This window comes from Oryctolagus cuniculus, chromosome 2 (assembly GCF_964237555.1).
Source record: "Oryctolagus cuniculus chromosome 2, mOryCun1.1, whole genome shotgun sequence".
NCBI lineage: Eukaryota > Metazoa > Chordata > Mammalia > Lagomorpha > Leporidae > Oryctolagus > Oryctolagus cuniculus.
Window position 1 is genome coordinate 139675143 of NC_091433.1, and position 22240 is coordinate 139697382.

Consider the following 22240-nt stretch of genomic DNA (forward strand, 5'->3'; position numbering starts at 1 on the left):
CCAGGTGTCTGGGCCCTTGCCACCCATGTGGGAGACTGATGTGCTTCCAGGCTCCTGGCTTCAGCCTAACTTAGCCCTGGCTGTTGCAGCCATCTAGGGAGTGAGCCAGCGGATGGACGATCTATCTCTGTCTCTCCCTTTTTCTCTTTCAAATAAATAAATAAATATTTAAATACATACATACATATATATACATATACACACATACACACACACACATATATATGAACGTGAAAGCATTCATTTTTCAGTTATCAAACTCCACTGAATGAGGTAAGTAAAAAAGTTACAGAAATAATAAGGGGACAGGGACTATAAGATTTTTATTATATGTTACATAGAAAATTTACAAAATAAAAAAAGCTCCACTGGGATATGAAAGATTTTCTATAATCTTATGAGGTGAGTAGAAATCATATTTGTATTTGACTCATATTTTCATCTTTTTAACAGAACTCCTGGGCCCCTTGGACAGAGGGGATATGCTAAATGAAGCTTTTGTTGGCTTATCTTTAGCACCTCAAGAGGAAGACTCCTTTCCAGATAATCTCCCTTCCTTTGGTTAATTTCACACACATAATCAACAAACAGCACTGAATGGTTCCTCTCATTGGTAAAATATGTTGAAATTGCTCTATATAGGAAAGTCCTTAGTGACAAAAATTGCTCTGTAAAGGAAAGTATTTAGTAATAAGCTCTTTAATATTCCTGGTTCAAATGCAAGCTAATAGCTAAGCAAGTATATTTCAAAATATCAAGGGAAAAATCTGCATTTTTTTCATGGCTAAGACTTTACTGCAGTTTCGTCACACAGAATAGGCATGATGGAGGCAGAGGTGAATGTAAAACAAATATTGTTGGGGACTGAATCCAAGATGGCTGACTAGGATACAGTCACAGAAACTCCAGATGCTCTGGGATATGAAAAGAATAAAGGAAGGACCACATTTCCAGGGGGCTGACAGAAATTTTCAAATGGAAAAAAAACAATGAAGCAAAAGGTGAGAAAATAGAAGACGACAACACTGTAGCCAGCTGCTGGCAATGAGCTACAATCATACCATGTCAAGGAAGGAAGAAATTGCTGCCCACCCTGACACTCACAGTTTTAGCTGAGAGGGAATTCTACAGTCACACACTGACTTCTATCTCAGCCTGGGGAGCTGATGGGAGTTTAAGCAACTGCCATGCTTGGAAGAGGGAAATAGCCTTGCTTCCTTCCCCTCCCTGACTTCCACAAAGTGCCATGCTCAGCAATAAGTTGGGCAGTACACCTCTGTTCTGTTCCTACTGGCATCAGAATCAGTCAGAAGAGGACATCACCTTCTTAGAAGTGAGAGGAGTCTACAGCAACCCCTGTCATACTGATACTGCCTGAGGGAGAACCTTGTGAGCCACACTGACTTTGAGTCCAGCCTGGAGGGCTGGCCAGGGGCAGGGTGCCCAATTAACCCTCTGAAAGGAGAGCACATTGCCTCCTTCCTAACCCCTCCCCCAAAGTCTCCCAGCAACTAGCAGGGAAGAAGCACCATTTTAATAAGACAAGTACAGCATTCCACAGCTTGTACACAACTAGGATATTTTATCTGAGGGATAAATCTGTGGTCCTCACTGACTTTTGACTCTGTCCTGAAGGGTTGGCAGGGGCTGATCCCTACTTAGGACTGAGAGGCACTCCACTCCCCTCACTCTTTCACAGGTGCCCAAACTCAACTGCTTAGGCAGAATAACAGGCAGTTAGCTCTGGGAATGCCTCAGCTCTCTCTGTGGACTTGAGAAGGTTCATGGAGCTGAGAGTGGATGCCCTTATCCCTGTGACTGTGAGAACCATACACACTAGGACTAGGGAATTCTTTGTATAATAGGGCATGGGGTATAACTGGGTCTCTTGGTAATCACTGTGTCTGGTTTCAGAGGCTCAGAGCTCACTGAGTGCCTGGGGTTGGTCAGTGCAGAGGGTTCTCTGCTCACACTGAGTACAGCACAGATCATTTTTATGGTTCATGTGCCTGCATGGATGGGGTGTGTAGCCACTCTGGGCTCACTGTGGGCATTGATCACCTTGGCAGAGAAAAGGTGAGGCAGTTATCACACCAACCAATGTGATCTTACCCTCTCCACTGCAGACAATTGAAGAGATATACCATGCCTAACTGGGGTGTAAACCTGGACTTTTGTACCACCCTCTTGCACCAGTGGAGCTCGCTGGTCTCACCAAGCACACCTTTCTGAATATCCACTGAAGGAGCAGACACTCCACTAAACTACAGAGGAATATTTCAAAGATAAAAGCCATCAAGAAGAAAACTGACAAGTGCTTCCACAAATGCCTAAAAATAAATGTAGCAATATAAGAAACGTGAACAAGAAGACAATATGACTCCAAAAAGGAACACAACAACACTTCAATGTTAAAGTGTGAAGTCAAAGACATTAGTGAAATGCCTAAAAGGGAATTCAAAAGAATGATAAGATTACTAAAAACAGTGAGAAGAAAATTCATGAGTAAAAGAAATCCATACAGGACAAGGATAAAAAAATGTTGCCAGAAGATAGAGATATTGAAGAGAAATCAAACTGAAATATTAGAACTGAAGAATTCAGTATGTCAAATAAAAAATATGGAGGTTGGGGGGGGCAGGAAGCCATAACAACAGAGTTGGTGAGGCAGAAGAAAGAATATCCAACACAAAAGACAATGTTTGGAACTATCTCAGAGAAAAAAAAAAAAAAGAAAAATGAGAAAAACTGAAACTAGTGTTTGAAATTTATATGATAATATCAAACCCTTAAGACAAACTAATTCCAATTTTTCTAAAAGTATTCAAAACAACTGAAAGGGAAGGAATCCTTCCAAACTCTTTCTATAAGACCACCACCACATTAATTCCCAAAACAGAAAGATACTGCTAAGAAAGATACCCATAGACCAATATCCCTAATAAACAGAGATACAAAAAATCCTCAACAAAATAACACAGAACCAAATCCAACAACACATCAGAAAGATAATTCACTGGGACCACCTGGGATTTACATCTGGTATGCAAAGATGGTTCAACATACACAATCCATAAAATTGACACATCATATTAACAAATTGAAGAATAAAAACTAAATGGTTATCTCAATAGATTGAAGGAAAGCATTTGATAAAATACGACATCACTTCATGATAAAAAGCAAATTGGGTATAGAAGTAACATTCCTTAAGACAACAAGGTAATATATAACAAAAACACACAGCCAGCATATTATTGAATGGGGAAAAGTTGGAAGTGTTTCCACTAATCTCTGGAACCACATAAGGATGTTCACTTTCACCACTGCTATTCAATAGTTCTGGAAGTTTTAGCAACAGCCAGTAGGAAGAAGAAGAAGAATCAAAGGGAAACAAAGTGGAAAGGAGGAAGTCAAAGTATTCCTGTTTGCAAATTACAAAATCCAATATATAGGAAACCAAAAGACTCCACTAAGAGACTACTGGAACTCATAAGAAAGTTTGTAAAATTACAGGATATAAAATCAACACAGGATGGGAGTTCCAAGATGGCAGAATAGTGACAGGATCATCTGATTTATGCAGAGCAAAATTAATATTTAAAAAATGGGAGAGAGTACACCCCTAGTAAAAAGCTGCAGGAGAGCCACGGAGGAAGACCATGCCAGAGTAGTGTAGGCTATCCAGACCTGTGCTGAGAGAACAAATACAAAACAGAAGACCTACCAACTTTACCAACTTTGATCTGGGGAGGATCCTGATAAGCCAGGTGAGAGGAGACTCCATGGGCCCACAGTGCTGCTGATACAATGAGAGGGAGAGCTTAGTGAACTGCTTTTGGAATTGTACGCAAATCCCCCAAAAGAGCAGGCAACCAATTGCACAGAGGCAGAAAAAAGGTGGTTTGTCTCTCCTCCTCCCCCCTCCCCACAAGAGCTGACACCATTTTTTGACATAGGCAGGGGGCATCTGCCCCAACTACTGTGCCAATGGCACCACAATGGGGAACCACCCCTACAGAGGGAAAGCGCCCCTTGCAGGAATCTGGAACCTGCCAAGCACAACTGAGAGAAGTGAGCAGGGCTACAGTGGGTGGGTACTTTGCATGCCTGTGAGCCACAGATCTAACCAAAGAGAAAAAATTCTATAAATGCCGATATGAGCAGGAGAGCGGCAAGATGGTGGAATAGGAAGGGAGCACACTGATAGTCTGGGAAGACACAGTTTAATAAAAGTGGAGATACTGCAGGTTCAAGGAAGAGTAGGGGAAGAAACAGAAGAAACTCTTCTGGAACTAGTGGTTCACAGTGGACCTGCATGGAGAGCGTGGGAGCCCACAGTTTGGGACACCAGTGGCAGAATCAACACACCAGCGCTGGAACGCGAGGTGACCCAAACCTTAATAGTCCGAGACACCGGTGGGCAAGCGGAAAGAGGAGACTAGAGGGAATGAGGCTTGAAACCCAGTGGGGAAAAGTTCACCAGGCTAACTAGAAGAGAGAGAAAAAAAAAGTGACCAATAGAGACACGAGTTTCTCTCTGCTCACCTCTCAAAGGCAAGCAAGACAAAGAGCAGGCGCCATTTTGAACATACATCATAAGCGGGGTGACCTCAGGTCTGCACTCACCCTCAGCCAAGCAGAAAAACCTGACTCAGGGTGGGGGGCTGCAATAACAGGATATTAGGACCTAGTGAATGTGTGGTGCTAATGAACTGAGACTGTGACAAAAGATGGTGGGGGAGAGAACTCACAGAATTCACGTGAATACTCTTCAGAGACTCTACAATTCAGTAACCTTGGCAACCCAGTGGGAGACTGCAGGAGAATTTGAGCCCACACTGAGGGCAGCACAGATTCCCTGTGTGGTCCTTGGGAAAGAGCTTCCGAACTCTGGCTCCTATGGGTATATCATTTGCCTACTAACTACCTCCAATTCCACTCAGCTGTGCAGAATTAATTCCCTTTTGAATCAAAAAAAGAGAGAGAGAGAGAGATTTACCATGCCTTACCTGGGAGTGTCACCAATGGCACACCCTTAACCCTGAAGAACCAAACAGAGCTCTCTGGCCACACCCACTTTAAGCCTCTAAGACTCTATCAAAACCAGACAGTCCACTTATACAGTCATAGTATAACAAAAAAAAAAAAAAAAAAAAACACCACAGCGAGGGAAAAAGAATCCAAAGAATATCTCCACAATGCCAAGCAACAAATGCAGAAACCAAGGAAACAAGAACAAGGAAGACATTATGACACCCCCAAATGAACAAGACACCCCAATTCAAGATTATGAACATGATGAGATGGAAGAAATGCAAAATACGGATTTCAAAAAATTTATGGTAAGAACAATTAGAAGTTTTCAAAAACAAATGCTTGAGCTACAGAATTCCTTACTGGACACGATAGAAAATCTCCTTCGAGAAAAAGAACCTTAAGGAGGAATCAAATGCAGAAACGAGTAGAACAGGAAAGTGTGATAGTGAAGAGAAATCAAAGTGAAATGAAGAGCTCAATAGATCAAATGACAAACACATTAGAGAGCCTTAAAACAGAGTCAGTGAAACAGAACAGAGAATATTGTACTAAGAAGACAGAGAACAAGAAAGTATACAGTCAAACCAAAGAAAAGAAGAGGAAATTAGAAATCTAAAAAATATTGTAGGGAATCTACAGGATACTATTAAAAAACCCAACATTCAGATTCTAGGAGTTCCTGAAGGCATAGAGAGAGAGAGAAAAGATTAGAAGGCCTTTTTAGTGAGATACTAGCAGAAAACTTCCCGGGTTTGGAGGAGGGCAGAGACATCCTAGTACAGGAAGCTCATAGAACCCCTAGTAAACATGACCAAAAGAGATCCTCACCACGACATGTTGTAATCAAACTCAACACAGTGAAACATAAAGAAAAGTTTCTAAAATGTGCAAGAGAGAAACGTCAGATTACTCTCAGATGATCTCTAATTAGACTCACAGCAGACTTCTCATTAGAAACACTACAGGCTAGGAAGGAATGGCGAGACATAGCACAGGTGCTAAGAGAGAAAAACTGCCAGCCCAGAATATTGTATCCTGCTAAGCTCTCATTTGTGAATGAAGGTGAAATAAAGACCTTTCATAGCAAACAGAAATTGAAAGAATTTGTTGCCACTCTTCCAGCCCTGTAAAAGATGCTTAAAGATGTGTTATACACAGAAACATGGTCATCAATATGAAAGAAGGTAAAGTAAGGAAACCTCACAGCAAAAGATCACAGGAAATTCAAAGCATATATTAGAAAATATCTTTGGAAAATGGTAGGGAAAAGTTACTGCTTATCAATAGTCACATTGAACGTTAATGGCCTGAACTGTACAGTTAAAAGACACTGATTGGCTGATCAGGTTAAGGAACAAAACCCATCTATTTGTTGCTTACAAGAAACACATCTTTCCAACAAAGATGCATGCAGACTGAAAGTGAAAGGCTGGAAAAAGATATACCATGCCAACAGAAATGAAAAAAGAGCGGGCATAGCCATCTTAATATCGGACAACATAAACTTTATCACAAAAACTGTTAGGAGAGACAAAGAGGGGCACTACATAATGATTAAGGGATCAATTCAACAGGAAGATATAATGATTATCAATGTATATGCACCTAATTACAGGGCACTGGTTTATTTAAAAGATTTGTTAAGGGACTTAAAGGGAGACTTAGACCCCCAATACAATACTACTGGGGGACTTCAATAATCCACTCTCAGAAACACACAGATCAACAGGACAGAAGATCAACAAGGAGACAGTAGATTTAAACAACACTATAGCCCAAATGGATCTAACAGGTATCTGCAGAACTTTTCATCCTACACTTAAATAATTTACATCCTTCTCAGCAGTACATGGAACCTTCTCTAGGATTGACCACATACTAGGCCATAAAGCAAGTCTCAGCAAATTCAAAAGAATTAGAATCATACAATGCAGCTTCTTGGACCATAGGGGAATGAAGTTGGAAATTAATAACTCAGGAATCCCTAGAACATATGCAAACACATGGAGACTGAACAACATGCTCCTGAATGAACATTGGGTCATAGAAGAAATCAAAAGAGAAATCAAAAACTTTCTGGAAGTAAATGAGGATAACAGCACAATGTACCAAAACTTATGGGACACAGCAAAGGCAGTGTTAAGAGGAAAGTTTATATCAATAGGTGCCTACATCAAGAAATTGGAAAGGCATCACATAAATGAGCTTTCAGTTCATCACAAGAATCTAGAAAATCTGCAGTAAACCTGACCCAAATCTACGAGGAGAACAAAAATAATTAAAATCAGAAGAAGAAATAAACAGGATTGAATCCAAAAAAACATTCCAAAAAATCAGCCAAACGAGGAGCTGGTTTTTTGAAAAAATAAACAAAACTGACACCCCATTGGCCCAACTAACTAAAAAAAGAAAAGTCCCAAATCAATAAAATCAGAGACGAAAAAGGAAACGTAACAACAGACACCACAGAAATAAAAAGAATCATCAGAAATTACTACAAGGACTTGTATGCCAGCAAACAGGGAAATCTATCAGAAATGGATAGATTCCTGGACACAAACAACCTACCTAAATTGAACCAGGAAGACATAGAAAACCTAAACAGACCCATAACTGAGACAGAAATTGAAACAGTAATAAAGGCCCTCCCAACAAAGAAAAGCCCAGGACCAGATGGATTCACTGCTGAATTCTATGAGACATTTAAAGAAGAACTAACTCCAATTCTTCTCAAACTATTCAGAACAATCGAAGGAAAAGGAATCCTTCCAAATTCTTTCTACGAAGCCAGCATCACGTTAATTCCTAAGCTGGAAAAGGATGCAGCAGAGAAAGAGAATTACAGACCAATATCCCCGATGAACATAGATGCAAAAATCTTCAATAAAATTCTGGCCAATAGAATGCAACAACACATCAGGAAGATCATCCACCCAGACCAAGTTGGATTTATCCCTGGTATGCAGGGATGGTTCAATGTTCGCAAAACAATCAGTGTGATACACCACATTAAAGACTGCAGAAAAAAAACCATATGATTATCTCAATAGATGCCAAGAAAGCAGTTGATAAAATACAACACCCGTTCATGATGAAAACCCTAAGCAAACTGGGTACAGAGGAACATTCCTCAATACAATCAAAGCAATTTATGAAAAACCCATGGCCAGCATCCTATTAAATCAGAAAAGTTGGAAGCATTTCAACTGAGATCTGGTACTAGACAGGGATGCCCACTCTCACCACTGCTATTCAATATTGTCGCTCCCCCTCTTCGTGGAGGAACGACACAGGACCCTGCGCTGTTCTTTTGTCTGCTCGGCCCTCCCCGGCTTTGCTGCTGGTACTTCCCGGGTTGGCTACCGACCCTTCCACCTCCGTGGAAGGGCGGTTCCCCCTGCCACATTCCCCACTTCCACAGGGGAGCGGCACACCACCGGCTGGCTCTCTCGGGGGCTGCACAGGTGTTCCTTCAGATGTTCCCCTTAGATGTTCCTGGTGCATGCCGTCTCTCTCCTCCTTTATAGTCCTCTTCCACCAATCCCAACTCTGCTACCCACACGCCGAGTACGCTGCTCTCCTCCAATCAGGAGCAGGTCCCACAGTTTATTGGTTGAACTGGAGGCAGCTGTGTAGAAGCTGTTTCCCTTCTCAGCGCCATATTGTGGGAAAGCAGATGCATAGAATAAGTCTTAATTCCAGTAACTTAGTCTAGTCCGAGTTGCTCCCAGTTGCTCCCCACAGATCCCCCTTTCTTTTTATTTTTGGCGTTGATACGCGCCTGTCTTCGGTGCCCCATGGCACACACTCTGCTCTGCTTGCTAGAGTTGCCCACAGGTTCTTACAAGTCCTATCAATCAGGCAAACCGAATCCGGGTCCTCTCTTCGCCATGTTGTGAGGAGGTTTTTAGGCGCTGATGCGTGCCTGTGTTTGGTGCCCTGCAGCGCATGCTCTGCTCTGCTAGAACTGCCTGCAGGTGCTTACAAGTCCTATCAGGCAAACCGAACCCAAGTCTTCTCATTGCCGTATTGTGGGGAGACTTATTGGTGTTAATTCGTGCCTGTCTTCAGTGAAACCGAAGATATAACCCTGCAAGATATAAGTACTGGCAAAGACTTCTTGGAAAAGACCCCAGAAGCACAGGCACTCAAAGCCAAAATTCACATTTGGGATTGCATCATATTGAGAAATTTCTGTACTGAAAAAGAAACAGTCAGACGAGTGAAGAGGCAACTGACAGAATGGGAAAAAATACTTGAAAACTATGCAACAGATAAAGGGTTAATAACCAGAATCCACAAAGAGATCAAGAAACTCCAAAAAACAAAACAAACAACCCACTTAAGAGATGGGCCAAGGACCTCAACAGACATTTTTCAAAAGAGGAAATCCAAATGGCCAACAGGCACATGAAAAAATGTTCAGGATCACTAGCAATCAGGGAAATGCAAATCAACACCACAATAAGGTTTCACCTCACCCCAGTGAGAATGGCTCACATACAGAAATCTACCAACAACAGATGCTGATGAGGATGTAGGGAAAAAGGGACACTAACCCACTGTTGGTGGGAATGCAAACTGGTCAAGCCACTATGGAAGTCAGTCTGGAGATTTTCATAAACCTGAATATAACCCTACCAAACAACCCAGCAATCCCATTCTTTGGATTTACACAAAGGAAATTAAATTGGCAAACAAAAAGCTGTCTGCACCTAAATGTTTATTGCAGTTCAATTCACAATAGCTAAGACCTGGAACCATCCCAAATGCCCATCAACAGTAGACTGGATAAAGAAATTATGGGACATGTACTCTATAGAATACTATACAGCAATAAAAAACAATGAACTCCGGTCATCTGCAACAAGATGGAGGAATCTGGAGCGCATCATGCTGAGTGAATTAAGCCAGTCCCAAAGGGACAAATATCATATGTTCTCCCTGATCAGTTGCAACAAACTGAGCTCAAAAGGGAAACTTGGTGAGGTGAAATGGACACTATGAGAAACAGTGACTTGATCAGCCTTTGTCCTGACTGTTGATGTACAACTTAATACGTTATCCCTTTTAGTATTTTTTTCTTCTAGTTAATACTATTGGTTGAACTGTGTAATTAACACACAATTATTCTTAGGTGTTGAAATTTAACTGAAAAGTGATCCCTGTTAAAAATAAGAGTGGGAATAAGAGAGGGAGGAGATGTACAATGTGGGACATGCTCATTCGGACTTGCCCCAAATGGTGGAGTTCGAAATGTACCAGGGGATTCCAATACAATCCCATCAAGGTGGCATGTACCAATGCCATTTCACTAGTCCAAGTGATCAATTTCTGTTCACAATTGATCACACTGATAGGTCTAAGATTCAAAGGGATCACACAAACAAGACTAGTGTTTGCGAATACTGATAGAATCAAAAAGGGAGAGAATGATCCAACATGGGAAGCCGGATACACAGCAGACTCATAGAATGGCAGATGTCCTAAACAGCACTCTGGCCTCAGAATCAGCCCTTAAGTCATGCAGATCTGGCTGAAGAGCCCATGAGAGTATTTTAGGCATGGAAAGCCAAGACACTCTTGGGGAAAAAAATAAAAAACCTAAATGAAAGATCTCTGCATGTGAGATCATTCTGCAAAGAATGTGGCCATCAAAACGGAGGTACCTTTCTCTGAAGGGAGGAGAGAACATCTACTTTGACTATGACCTTGTCTAAATATGATCAGAGTTGGCAAACTCAAAAGGCTTCCATAGCCTTGGAAACTCATGACTAGAGCATAGGGAGATTTCTGACGCCATAAACAAGAGTGTCAAATTGTTAAGTCAACAACAGGAGTCACTGTGTACTTACTCCTCACGTGGGATCTCTGTCCTTAATGTGTTGTCCAATGTGAATTAATGCTATAACTAGTACTCAAACAGTATTTTACACTTTATGATCTGTGTGGGTGCAAACTGATGAAATCTTTACTTAATATATACTAAATCGATCTTCTGCATCTAGAGATAATTGAAAATGAATCTTGATGTGAATGGAACAGGAGAGGGAGCGGGAGATGGGAGGGGTGTGGGTGGGAGGGAAGTTATGGGGGGAAATAGCCATTGTAATCCATAAACTGTACTTTGGAAATTTATATTTACTAAATAAAAGTTTTTTTAAAAAAAGAAATGGGTCAAGGACATGAGCAGGTATTTTTCAAAGGATGAAATTCAAATGGCCAGCAGACATATGAAAAGATGCCCAGGGGCTGGCGCCGTGGCTCACTTGGATAACCCTCCACCTGCGGTGCCGGCATTCCTTACGGGTGCCGGGTTCTAGTCCCAGTTGCTCCTCTCCTGGTCCAGCTCTCTTCTGTGGCCTGGGAGGTCATTGGAGGATAGCCCAAGTGCTTGGGTTCCTGCACCCGCCTGGGAGACCAGGACAAGCACCTGGCTCCTGGTTTCAGATCAGCACAGCACCGGCCATAGTGGCCATTTGGGGGTGAACCAATGGAAGGAAGACCTTTTTCTCTGTCTCTCTGTAACTCTACCTGTCAAATAAATTTAAAAAAAGAAAAGAAAAGATGCTCAAGATCACTAGCCATCAGGGAAATGCAAATACAAACCACATTTTCACTTCACCCCAGTTAAGAATGTCTATCATCAAAAAATAAAATAAAAAATGCTGGTGATGATGTGGGGAAAATGTACCCTAATGTACTGTTCATGGTAATGTAAGCTAGTACAACCAGTATGGAAGACAGTATGGAGATTCCTCAGAAATCTGAAAATAGATATACCGTATGACCCTGCCATTCCCCTCTTGGAAATTTATCCAAATGAAATGAAATAAGCATATGACTACAACTCAGTTCACATTAGCTAAGATACAGAATCAACTGAGATGTCCATCAACTGATGACTGGATAAAGAAAATGTAGTATAGATACACTATAGAATACCACTCAGCCACAAAAGAGAATGAAATCCTGTTTTTTTAGCAACAAAATGGATGTAACTGGAAATGATTATGCTTAGTAAAATAAACCAGTACCAGACAGATATCATGTATTTTTCCTGATTTGTGGTAACTAATATACAGAGTATTAAAGAACATAATGTATATGAGCAAAATTGTCATTTTAAAATTTAATTATTGTTTACAGCCCTTGTCTATACTCTGGAAGAACAGCTGTTTTTCTACTTACTACTTTGTTGAATTCTTTATTTGGTGGAGGGTTAAGCTTGTGATTATAAAGTAAACAAAATATGTCATTATAAAAATTAAAAGAAAAAATAAGATTGTAGGAAGAGAGAGGGTGGGAGCGTGGGCAGGAGGGAGGATAGGGTGGGAAGTGTCATTGTGCTCTTAAATCTATATACGAAATACATGAAATCTGTTCACCTTATATAAGTTAGAATTTTTTAAATGGTTAAAATTATTAAGACAGTAAAGAGAAAAAAATTACTGGGGGCATGTATAGGGGCTCAACAAGTCAGCCTGCTACTAGGTGTCAGCGTCCCATTATCAGAGTGCTGGTTTGTCCTAACTGCTCTGCTTCTCAACCAGTTTCTTGGTAATGCATCCTGAAAGGCAGCAATTGATGGCTGGCATACTTGAGCTGCTGTTTCCCACACGAGAGATATGGATGGAGTTCCTGGCTCCTGACTTTTGCCTGGACTAGCTCTGGCTATCACAGGTATTTGAGGAATGAACCAACAGATACAAGATATCTCTTTGTCTCTCTCGCTCTGCCTTTCAAATATAAAAATAAATACTCAAAAGATTATTATTGAATGAATACTCTAGAATAATGAAATTATAATAACATGAACTCTTTATTTTGCTGCTAAATAGGATTATGAGATTACATTAATGAGTATTAATGTTTGAAATATGCAGTTGAATAATTTATCTAACCATACTTCTTTACTATGAGCCTACCATTTTTGAAATTTAAAAAATGATAATTTAAATACCTATCCAGCTAGTCACAAAGAATTAAGGTAAATTGGAAATAATGAATGTGAAATTAAAAGCATGTTACTTACAGTGATACAGTATTATTTACAGTGATAACTATAAGGTTAATTATATGATATACATATATAAGATGATAATGCCCTCAAGCAAGGGTCAGCAAGCTTTTTGTATAATCATTTTAGGTTTATAGGCTTCCAAGCTTTTCATTTTCTTCAAAATTTCTTTTTGGAAGGCAGAGTAACAGAGAGAGAAGGAGAGACAGACACACACACATAAAGAATGAGGGAGACAGGGAGAGAAAGGTATCTTTGGTGACATTTCTATTCAAAATCTTTTTATATAAGACTTATTTATTTATTTATTTATTTGAAGGGCAGAGAAACAGAGACATAGAATGTTATCCCAACTGCTGATTCACTCCCCAAATGCCTGCAACAACTAGGGTTAGGCCAGGCCAAAGCAGGGAGACTGGAACTCAATGCAGGTCTCCCATGTAGGTGACAAGGATCCAGCTACTTGATATAGCATCTGCTGCTTCTCAGGATATACATTAGCAGGAATCTGGATTCAGCAGCAGAACCAAGACTAAAAGGTAGGTACTCCAACATGAGAGGTGGGTGTCCCAAGAAATATCAACAGCTATGCCAAAAGCTCAACTCTGTTCAAATCTTTTGTCCATTCTTTAGTTGGAATGTATTATTATTGAATTGTAAGATTTCTTTACTGGCTGGCACCGCAGCTCACTAGGCTAATCCTCCACCTTGCGGCGCTGGCACACTGAGTTCTAGTCCTGGTCGGGGCACTGGATTCTGTCCCGGTTGCCCCTCTTCCAGGCCAGCTCTCTGCCGTGGCCCTGGAGTACAGTGGAGGATGGCCCAAGTGCTTGGGCCCTGCACCCCATGGGAGACCAGGAGAAGCACCTGGCTCCTGCCTTTGGATCAGCGCAGTGCACCGGCCGCAGCACGCCGGCCGCGGCGGCCATTGGAGGGTGAACCAACAGCAAAGGAAGACCTTTCTCTCTGTCTCTCTCTCTCTCACTGTCCACTCTGCCTGTCCAAAAAAAAAAAAAAAAGATTTCTTTACTTACATATTGTGAATACATGTCCTTTAGCAAATATCGCATTTGTATATTTTCTCCAAGTGCACCTTTTTGTTTTAATTTTTTTTTTTTTTTGGACAGGCAGAGTGGACAGTGAGAGAGACAGAGAGAAAGGTCTTCCTTTTCCGTTGGTTCACCCTCCAATGGCCACCATGGCCGGCGCAGCTGCGGCCGGTGCACCATGCTTATCCGAAGCCAGGAGCCAGGTGCTTCTCCTGGTCTCCCACATGGGTGCAAGGCCCAAGGACTTGGGCCATCGTCCACTGCACTCCCGGGCCACAGCAGAGAGCTGGACTGGAAGAGGAGCAACTGGGACAGAATCCGGCACCCTGACCTGGACTAGAACCCAATGTGCCAGCGCCGCAGGCAGAGGATTAGCCTAGTGAGCCGTGGCGCCGGCCAACCTTTTTGTTTTCTTAATGATGTCTTTTAAAGTGCAAAATACTTCAAAGTTTGGTGAAACTGAACTTGGAAATTTTTTTCTCTCATTGATTTTGATTTTTGTGTTATTTTCTTTCTAACCTGAAGATTCTGATTATTTTGTTTTCTTCTAGAAGTCTTACAGTTTGGGCTCTTACATTTTAGTCTCTTTTGAGTTAACTTTTATGTATGCTGTGATATGAGTTTAAATTCACTATTTGGTACATGGAAGTCCAAGTTTCCCAGTAACATTTATTGTAAAAATCCTTTTCTCCCATTGAAATACTTTTGCAACTTTGTCAAAAATCAACCACAAATGTGAGGGCTTGAGTCCTTACACCAAAAAGTGTGAAGACTTTGTTATATTAATGAGTCTACTGCACTAGACAGAGGAAGAGGTCTTCCATCTGCTGGTTCACTCCCCAAATGGCCACAGTCACTGGGCTTTGGCCAGACTGAAGCCAGGAGCTTCTTCTGGGTCTCCCACAAGGTGTGAGGGACCAAGGGCTTAGGCTACCCTCTGCTGGTTTCCCAGGAACATTAGCAGGGAGCTGAATGAGAAGTGGAGCAGCTGGGACTCAAACCTGAGCCCATATGGGATGCCAACACTGCAGACAAAGACTTAACCCACTAGGCCACAGTGCCAAGTCCCAGCACTCAATATTTTGTTTCAGAAAAAAAAGAATAAAATGAATTAATTAATTCAAACTCAAAATCTTATAGGTGACTAAAACAAAATAAATCACAAGAAATAGTAAAGATAAAAGCACAAATTAATGAAGCAGAACCGGGATTGCTAATTTTTTTCCTAAATGATGCCATTGTAGTTATTTTAGGCTTGTGAGCACTATGTTCTCTGCTGCTTCTCAGTTCTGTTGTAGCTAAAAAGTAAGCACAGAGACCATGGATGTGGGGTAGTATGTAAAGCCAATGCCTGCAGTGCCAGCATACCATATGGACACCAGTTTGAGTCCTGGCTACCCTACTTCTAACCCAGCTCTCTGCTATGGCTGGGGAAAGTAGTAGAAGATGGCCTAAGTTGTTGGGCCCCTGCACTCACATAGTTGGAAGAAGCTCCTGGCTGCTGGCTTCCAATCAGCCCAGCTCCAGCTGTTGTGGCCATTTGGGAAGTGAACCAGCAGATGGAAAATGTCTCTTTTTCTCTCTGCTCCTGCCTCTTTGTGACTCTGCCTTTCAAACAAATCAATCAATCAAAAAAAGCAAGCATAGAATATGCATTATCAATTGATATGGCCCTGGTCTAAGAAAACTTTATTTACAAAAATAGGTAGCTGGCCCACAGATCATAGTTTATTGATACCTAAGAAAGAAGACACACCAAAAACAAAACAAAACAAAAACAGTATGTACTTAATCAAGAAATCCACTCCAGATATTTGAAAAAAAATTAACAAAACAGACACACTTTATCAAGAGACAAAATATAAACATAAAGAAGAAATGGTAGATGGAGAAATTATTTAAGTGGGCAGATATTTTTAATCATAAGGAACTATTTTATATATTTCTATGCAAATAAATTTGAAAATCTAGGCTAAGATAATGTCCTAGAAAAATGCAGACTGCCAAAAGTGGCCACCATACCAATTTCCATTATCAGGGAACTACCTTGTGAATAAGCACCAGGATTACATGGTTTAACAGAAGAAATTCTACCAAACCTAAAAATCCATATACTCCCAGTGCTCTACAAATTGTTCCAAAGCACTGAAAACAAAAACTTTCCATAGTACTAAAAATTATGGACCAGTATCATATATGAATAGAAATGTAAAAACATTAAATATTAATAAATGAAATCCAACAACCAGATCTATGAATCAACTCTGTATCCTCAGAAATGTTATCAAATTCATTAATAACATACCACACTAATAAACCAAAGTTGATAAAAATTATATAGTTGCAGATCTTGAAAAAGCCTATGAGTCAACTATTACTCCCGATAAAAATACTCAAGAAAATAGGAAAATATATGTAACCTGATTGTAATGCCAATATCCTACTTAATGGGGAAGTGTTTAAGATAAGATCAGAAATAAGGGAAGGATGCCCACTATCTATACTACTAGTCAACAATGTGCAAGAGGCATTCACCAATATATTTAAATAAATCAACTAGAGCAAGGGTTGGCAAATTACTGTCCAGAGCAAACCTCATCTACTGTTTTTTTTTTTTTATAAATGAAGATTTGTTGGAACATAGCACTTGATGTTTATTGTATATGGCTTAGTTGTAGAGACAGAGATCATATGGCTAATAACATCTTAAATATTTACTATTTGGTCCTTTGCAGAAAAATTTTGCTGGTCTCTGAACTAGACACATAAGAATTGGTAAAGAAGATAAAATTCCGGCCAGTGCTCGAAGGGGAGTGCGTGCCACAGAGAAAACAGCGGGGAGACTTGGGACGTCCAGGGCTCCGAGTCTACACATCAGCGCTGGAAGGGGAGCGGACCTGCGTGGAGAGCGTGGGAGCCCACAGTTCGGGACACCAGCAGCAGACTCAACACACCAGCGCTGGAACGCGAGGTGAGCCGAACCTCAATAGCCCGAGACACCCGCAGGCAAGCGGAGAGAGGAGACTAGAGGGAAACACCCCCGGCGGGGGGGGGACTTCACCAGGCTACCTGGAAGAGAGAGAGAGGAAAAAAAAAAAGGTGACTGGTATGGACACAGGTTTCTCTCTCTCCGCTCACCTCTCAAGGGCGAGCAAGACAAAGAGCAGGCGCCATCTTGGACATACGTCATAAGCAGAGCGACCTCAGGTCTGCACCGGCCCTGAGCCTAGCAGAAAAACCTGACTCTGGGCGGGGCGAATTAACAGGAGATTAGGACCTAGTAAATTTGTGGTGCTACTGAACTGAGACTGTGAAAAAAGAGACGGTGGGGGAGAGAACTCACGGAATTCACGTGAGCACTCTCCAGAGACGCTACAATTCCATAACTTTGGCAACCCAGTGGGAGGCTGAAGGAGAATTTGAGCCCACTCTGAGGGCCGAACAGATTCCCTGTGTGGTCCTTGGGAAAGAGCTTCCGATCTCTGGCTCCTGTGGGTATATCATTTGCCTGCTAACTACCTCCAACTTCGTTCAGCTGTGCAGAATAACTTCCCTTTTGAATCAAAAAAAAAGAGAGAGAGAGAGAGGTTTACCACTCCTAACCTGGGAGTGTCACCTTTGGCACACCAAACAGAGCTCTCAGGCCACACCCATCTCAAGCCCTAAGGCTCCATCAAAAACAGATAGTCCACTTAATCTAGAGTCATAGTATAACAAGAAAAAGCACCACAGTGAAGAAACCAAATATCTCCAATATGCCAAATAACAAACGCAAAAACCGAGGTAATAAAAACAAGGAAGTCACCATGAAGCCCTCAAATGAAAAAGACACCACAATTCAAGATCATGAGGATGATGACATAGAAGAAATGCAAGAAGCAGATCTCAAAAAATTGATAAGAACATTAAGAAGTTCTCAAAAACAAATTCTTGAACTACAGAAATCCTTAATGGACAATATAGAAAATCTCTCTCGTGAAAATGAAATATTAAGGAGGAATCAAAATGAAACGAAACAACTAGTACAACAGGAAACTGGGATAGTGACTGAAGTGAAGAATTCAATAGATCAAATGAAAAACACAATAGAGAGCCTTACAAACAGAATGGGTGAAGCAGAAGAGAGAATATCGGACTTAGAAGACAGAGAACAGGAAAGGATACAGTCAAACCAAAGAAAAGAAGAGGAAATTAGAAATCTAAAACATATTGTCGGGAATCCACAGGATACTATTAAAAAACCCAACATTCGGGTTCTAGGAGTTCCTGAAGGCATGGAGAGGGAGAAAGGATTAGAAGGCCTTTTTAGTGAGATATTAGCAGAAAATTTCCCGGGTTTGGAGGAGGGCAGATACATCCTAGTACAGGAAGCTCACAGAACCCCTAATAAACACGACCAAAAGAGATCCTCACCACGACACGTTGTAATTAAACTCTCCACAGTGAAACATAAAGAAAAGATCCTAACATGTGCAAGAGAGAAACATCAGATTACTCTCAGAGGATCTCCAATCAGACTCACAGCTGACTTCTCATCAGAAACCCTACAAGCTAGGAGGGAATGGCGAGATATAGCCCAGGTACTAAGAGAGAACAACTGCCAGCCCAGAATATTATATCCTGCCAAGCTCTCATTTGTGAATGAAGGTGAAATAAAGACTTTCCATAGCAAACAGAAATTGAAAGAATTTGTTGCCACTCGTCCAGCCCTGCAAAAGATGCTTAAAGATGTGTTACACACAGAAACAAAGAAACACGGTCATCAATATGAAAGAAGGTAAAGTAAGGAAACCTCACAGCAAAAGATCACAGGGAATTCAAAGCATATATTAGAACTTATCTTTGGAAAATGGCAGGGCAAAGTTACTACTTATCATTAGTCACATTGAACGTGAATGGCCTGAACTGTCCAGTTAAAAGACACCGATTGGCTGATTGGGTTAAGGAACAAAACCCATCTATTTGCTGCTTACAAGAAACACATCTTTCCAACAAAGATCTGAAAGTGAAAGGCTGGAAAAAGATATACCATGCCAACAGAAATGAAAAAAGAGCAGGCGTAGCCATCTTAATATCAGACACCATAAACTTTACCACAAAAACCATTAAGAGAGACAAAGAGGGACACTACATAATGATTAAGGGATCAATTCAACAGGAAGATATAACAATTATCAATGTATATGCACCTAACTACAGGGCACCGGTTTATCTAAAAGATTTGTTAACAGACTTAAAGGGAGACTTAGACCCCCAATACAATACTACTGGGGGACTTCAATAATCCACTCTCAGAAATAGACAGATCAATAGGACAGAAGATCAACAAGGATACAGTAGATTTAAACGACACTATAGCCCAAATGGATCTAAGAGATATATACAGAACTTTCAATCCTACAGCTAAAGATTTTACATTCTTCTCAGCAGTACATGGAACCTTCTCTAGGATTGACCACATACTAGGCCATAAAGCAAGTCTCAGCAAATTCAAAAGAATTAGAATCATACCATGCAGCTTCTCAGACCATAAAGGAATGAAGATGGAAATTAGCAACTCAGGAATCCCTAGAGCATACGCAAACACATGGAGATTGAACAACATGCTCCTGAATGAACATTGGGTCATAGAAGAAATCAAAAGAGAAATCAAAAACTTTCTGGAAGTAAATGAGGATAACAGCACAACATACCAAAACTTATGGGGTACAGCAAAAGCAGTGTTAAGAGGAAAGTTTATATCAATAGGTGCCTACATCAAGAAATTGGAAAGGCACCAAATAGATGAGCTTTCAAATCACCTCAAGGATCTAGAAAACCTACAGCAAACCATACTCAAATCTAGTAGGAGAAGAGAAATAATTAAAATCAGGGAAGAAATCAACAGGATTGAATCCAAAAAAACATTCCAAAAAATCAGCCAAACGAGGAGCTGGTTTTTTGAAAAAATAAACAAAATTGACACCCCATTGGCCCAACTAACTAAAAAAAGAAGAGAAAAGACCCAAATCAATAAAATCAGAGATGAAAAAGGAAACGTAACAACAGACACCACAGAAATAAAAAGAATCATCAGAAATTACTACAAGTACTTGTATGCCAGCAAACAGGGAAATCTATCAGAAATGGATACATTCCTGGACACATGCAACATACCTAAATTGAACCAGGAAGACATCAAAAACCTAAACAGACCCATAACTGAGACAGAAATTGAAACAGTAATAAAGGCCCTCCCAACAAAGAAAGCCCAGGACCAGATGGATTCACTGCTGAATTCTACCAGACATTTAAAGAAGAACTAACTCCAATTCTTCTCAAACTATTCAGAACAATCGAAGAAGAGGGAATCCTCCCAAATTCTTTCTATGAAGACAGCATCACCTTAATTCCTAAGCAGGAAAAAGATGCAGCACTGAAAGAGAATTACAGACCAATATCCCTGATGAACATAGATGCAAAAATCCTCAATAAAATTCTCGCCAATAGAATGCAACAAGACATCAGAAAGATCATCCACCCAGACCAAGTGGGATTTATCCCTGGTATGCAGGATGGTTTAATGTGCGCAAGACAATCAATGTGATACACCACATTAACAGACTGCAGAGGAAAAACCATATGATTATCTCAATAGATGCCGAGAAAGCATTTGATAAAATACAACACCCGTTCATGATGAAAACTCTAAGCAAACTGGGTTTGGAAGGAACATTCCTCAATACAATCAAAGCAATCTATGAAAAACCCACAGCCAACATCCTATTGAATGGGGAAAAGTTGGAAGCATTTCCACTGAGATCTGGGACCAGACAGGGATGTCCACTCTCACCACTGCTATTCAATATAGTTCTGGAGGTTCTAGCCAGAGCTATTAGGCAAGAAAAAGAAATTAAAGGGATATAAATTGGGAAGGAATAACTCAAACTATCCCTCTTTGCAGATGACATGATTCTTTATTTAGGGGACCCAAAGAACTCTACTAAGAGACTATTGGAACTCATAGAAGAGTTTGGCAAAGTAGCAGGGTATAAAATCAATGCACAAAAATCAACAGCCTTTGTATACACAGACAATGCCATGGCTGAGGAAGAACTTCTAAGATCAATCCCATTCACAATAGCTACAAAAACAATCAAATACCTTGGAATAAACTTAACCAAGGACGTTCAAGATCTCTACGATGAAAATTACAAAACCTTAAAGAAAGAAATAGAAGAGGATACCAAGAAATGGAAAAATCTTCCATGCTCATGGATTGGAAGAATCAATATCATCAAAATGTCCATTCTACCAAAAGCAATTTATAAATTCAATGCAATACCAATCAAGATACCGAAGACCTTCTTCTCAGATCTGGAAAAATTGGTGCTGAAATTCATATGGAGGCACAAGAGACCTCGAATAGCTAAAGCAATCTTGTACAACAAAAACAAAGCCGCAGGCATCACAATACCAGATTTCAGGACATACTACAGGGCAGTTGTAATCAAAACAGCATGGTACTGGTACAGAAACAGATGGATAGACCAATGGAACAGAATTGAAACACCAGAAATCAACCCAAACATCTACAGCCAACTTATATTTGATCAAGGATCTAAAACTTATTCCTGGAGCAAGGACAGTCTATTCAATAAATGGTGCTGGGAAAATTGGATTTCCACATGCAGAATCATGAAGCAAGACCCCTACCTTACACCTTACACAAAAATCCACTCAACATGGATTAAAGACCTAAATCTACGACCTGACACCATCAAGTTACTAGAGAACATTGGAGAAACCCTTCAAGATATTGGCACAGGCAAAGAGTTTCTGGAAAGGACCCGGGAGGCACAGGCAGTCAAAGCCAAAATCAACTATTGGGATTGCATCAAATTGAGAAGTTTCTGTACTGCAAAAGAAACAGTCAGGAGAGTGAAGAGACAACCAACAGAATGGGAAAAAATATTTGCAAACTATGCAACAGATAAAGGGTTAATAACCAGAATCTACAAAGAGATCAAGAAACTCCACAAAAACAAAACCAACAACCCACTTAAGAGATGGGCCAAGGACTTCAATAGACATTTTTCAAAAGAGGAAATCCAAATGGCCAACAGGCACATGAAAAAATGTTCAAGGTCAC

The 22240-nt window shown here is 40.6% G+C and overlaps 1 protein-coding gene and 1 long non-coding RNA gene across 2 annotated transcripts in view; one reads left to right on the forward strand and one right to left on the reverse strand.

Moving 5' to 3' along the window:
- WDPCP (WD repeat containing planar cell polarity effector) overlaps positions 1-581 on the forward strand; it is a 378644-nt gene extending 378063 nt beyond the window's left edge. Inside the window, exon 18 of the mRNA XM_051842860.2 lies at positions 454-581. Coding sequence (XP_051698820.2) covers positions 454-566 — 113 coding nt within the window. The 3' untranslated portion in view covers positions 567-581. The remainder of the gene's footprint in view (positions 1-453) is intronic.
- Positions 1-22240, reverse strand: part of LOC103347670 (uncharacterized) — a 323804-nt gene that overhangs the window by 121901 nt on the left and 179663 nt on the right. The gene's annotated exons all lie outside the window — the stretch shown is intronic.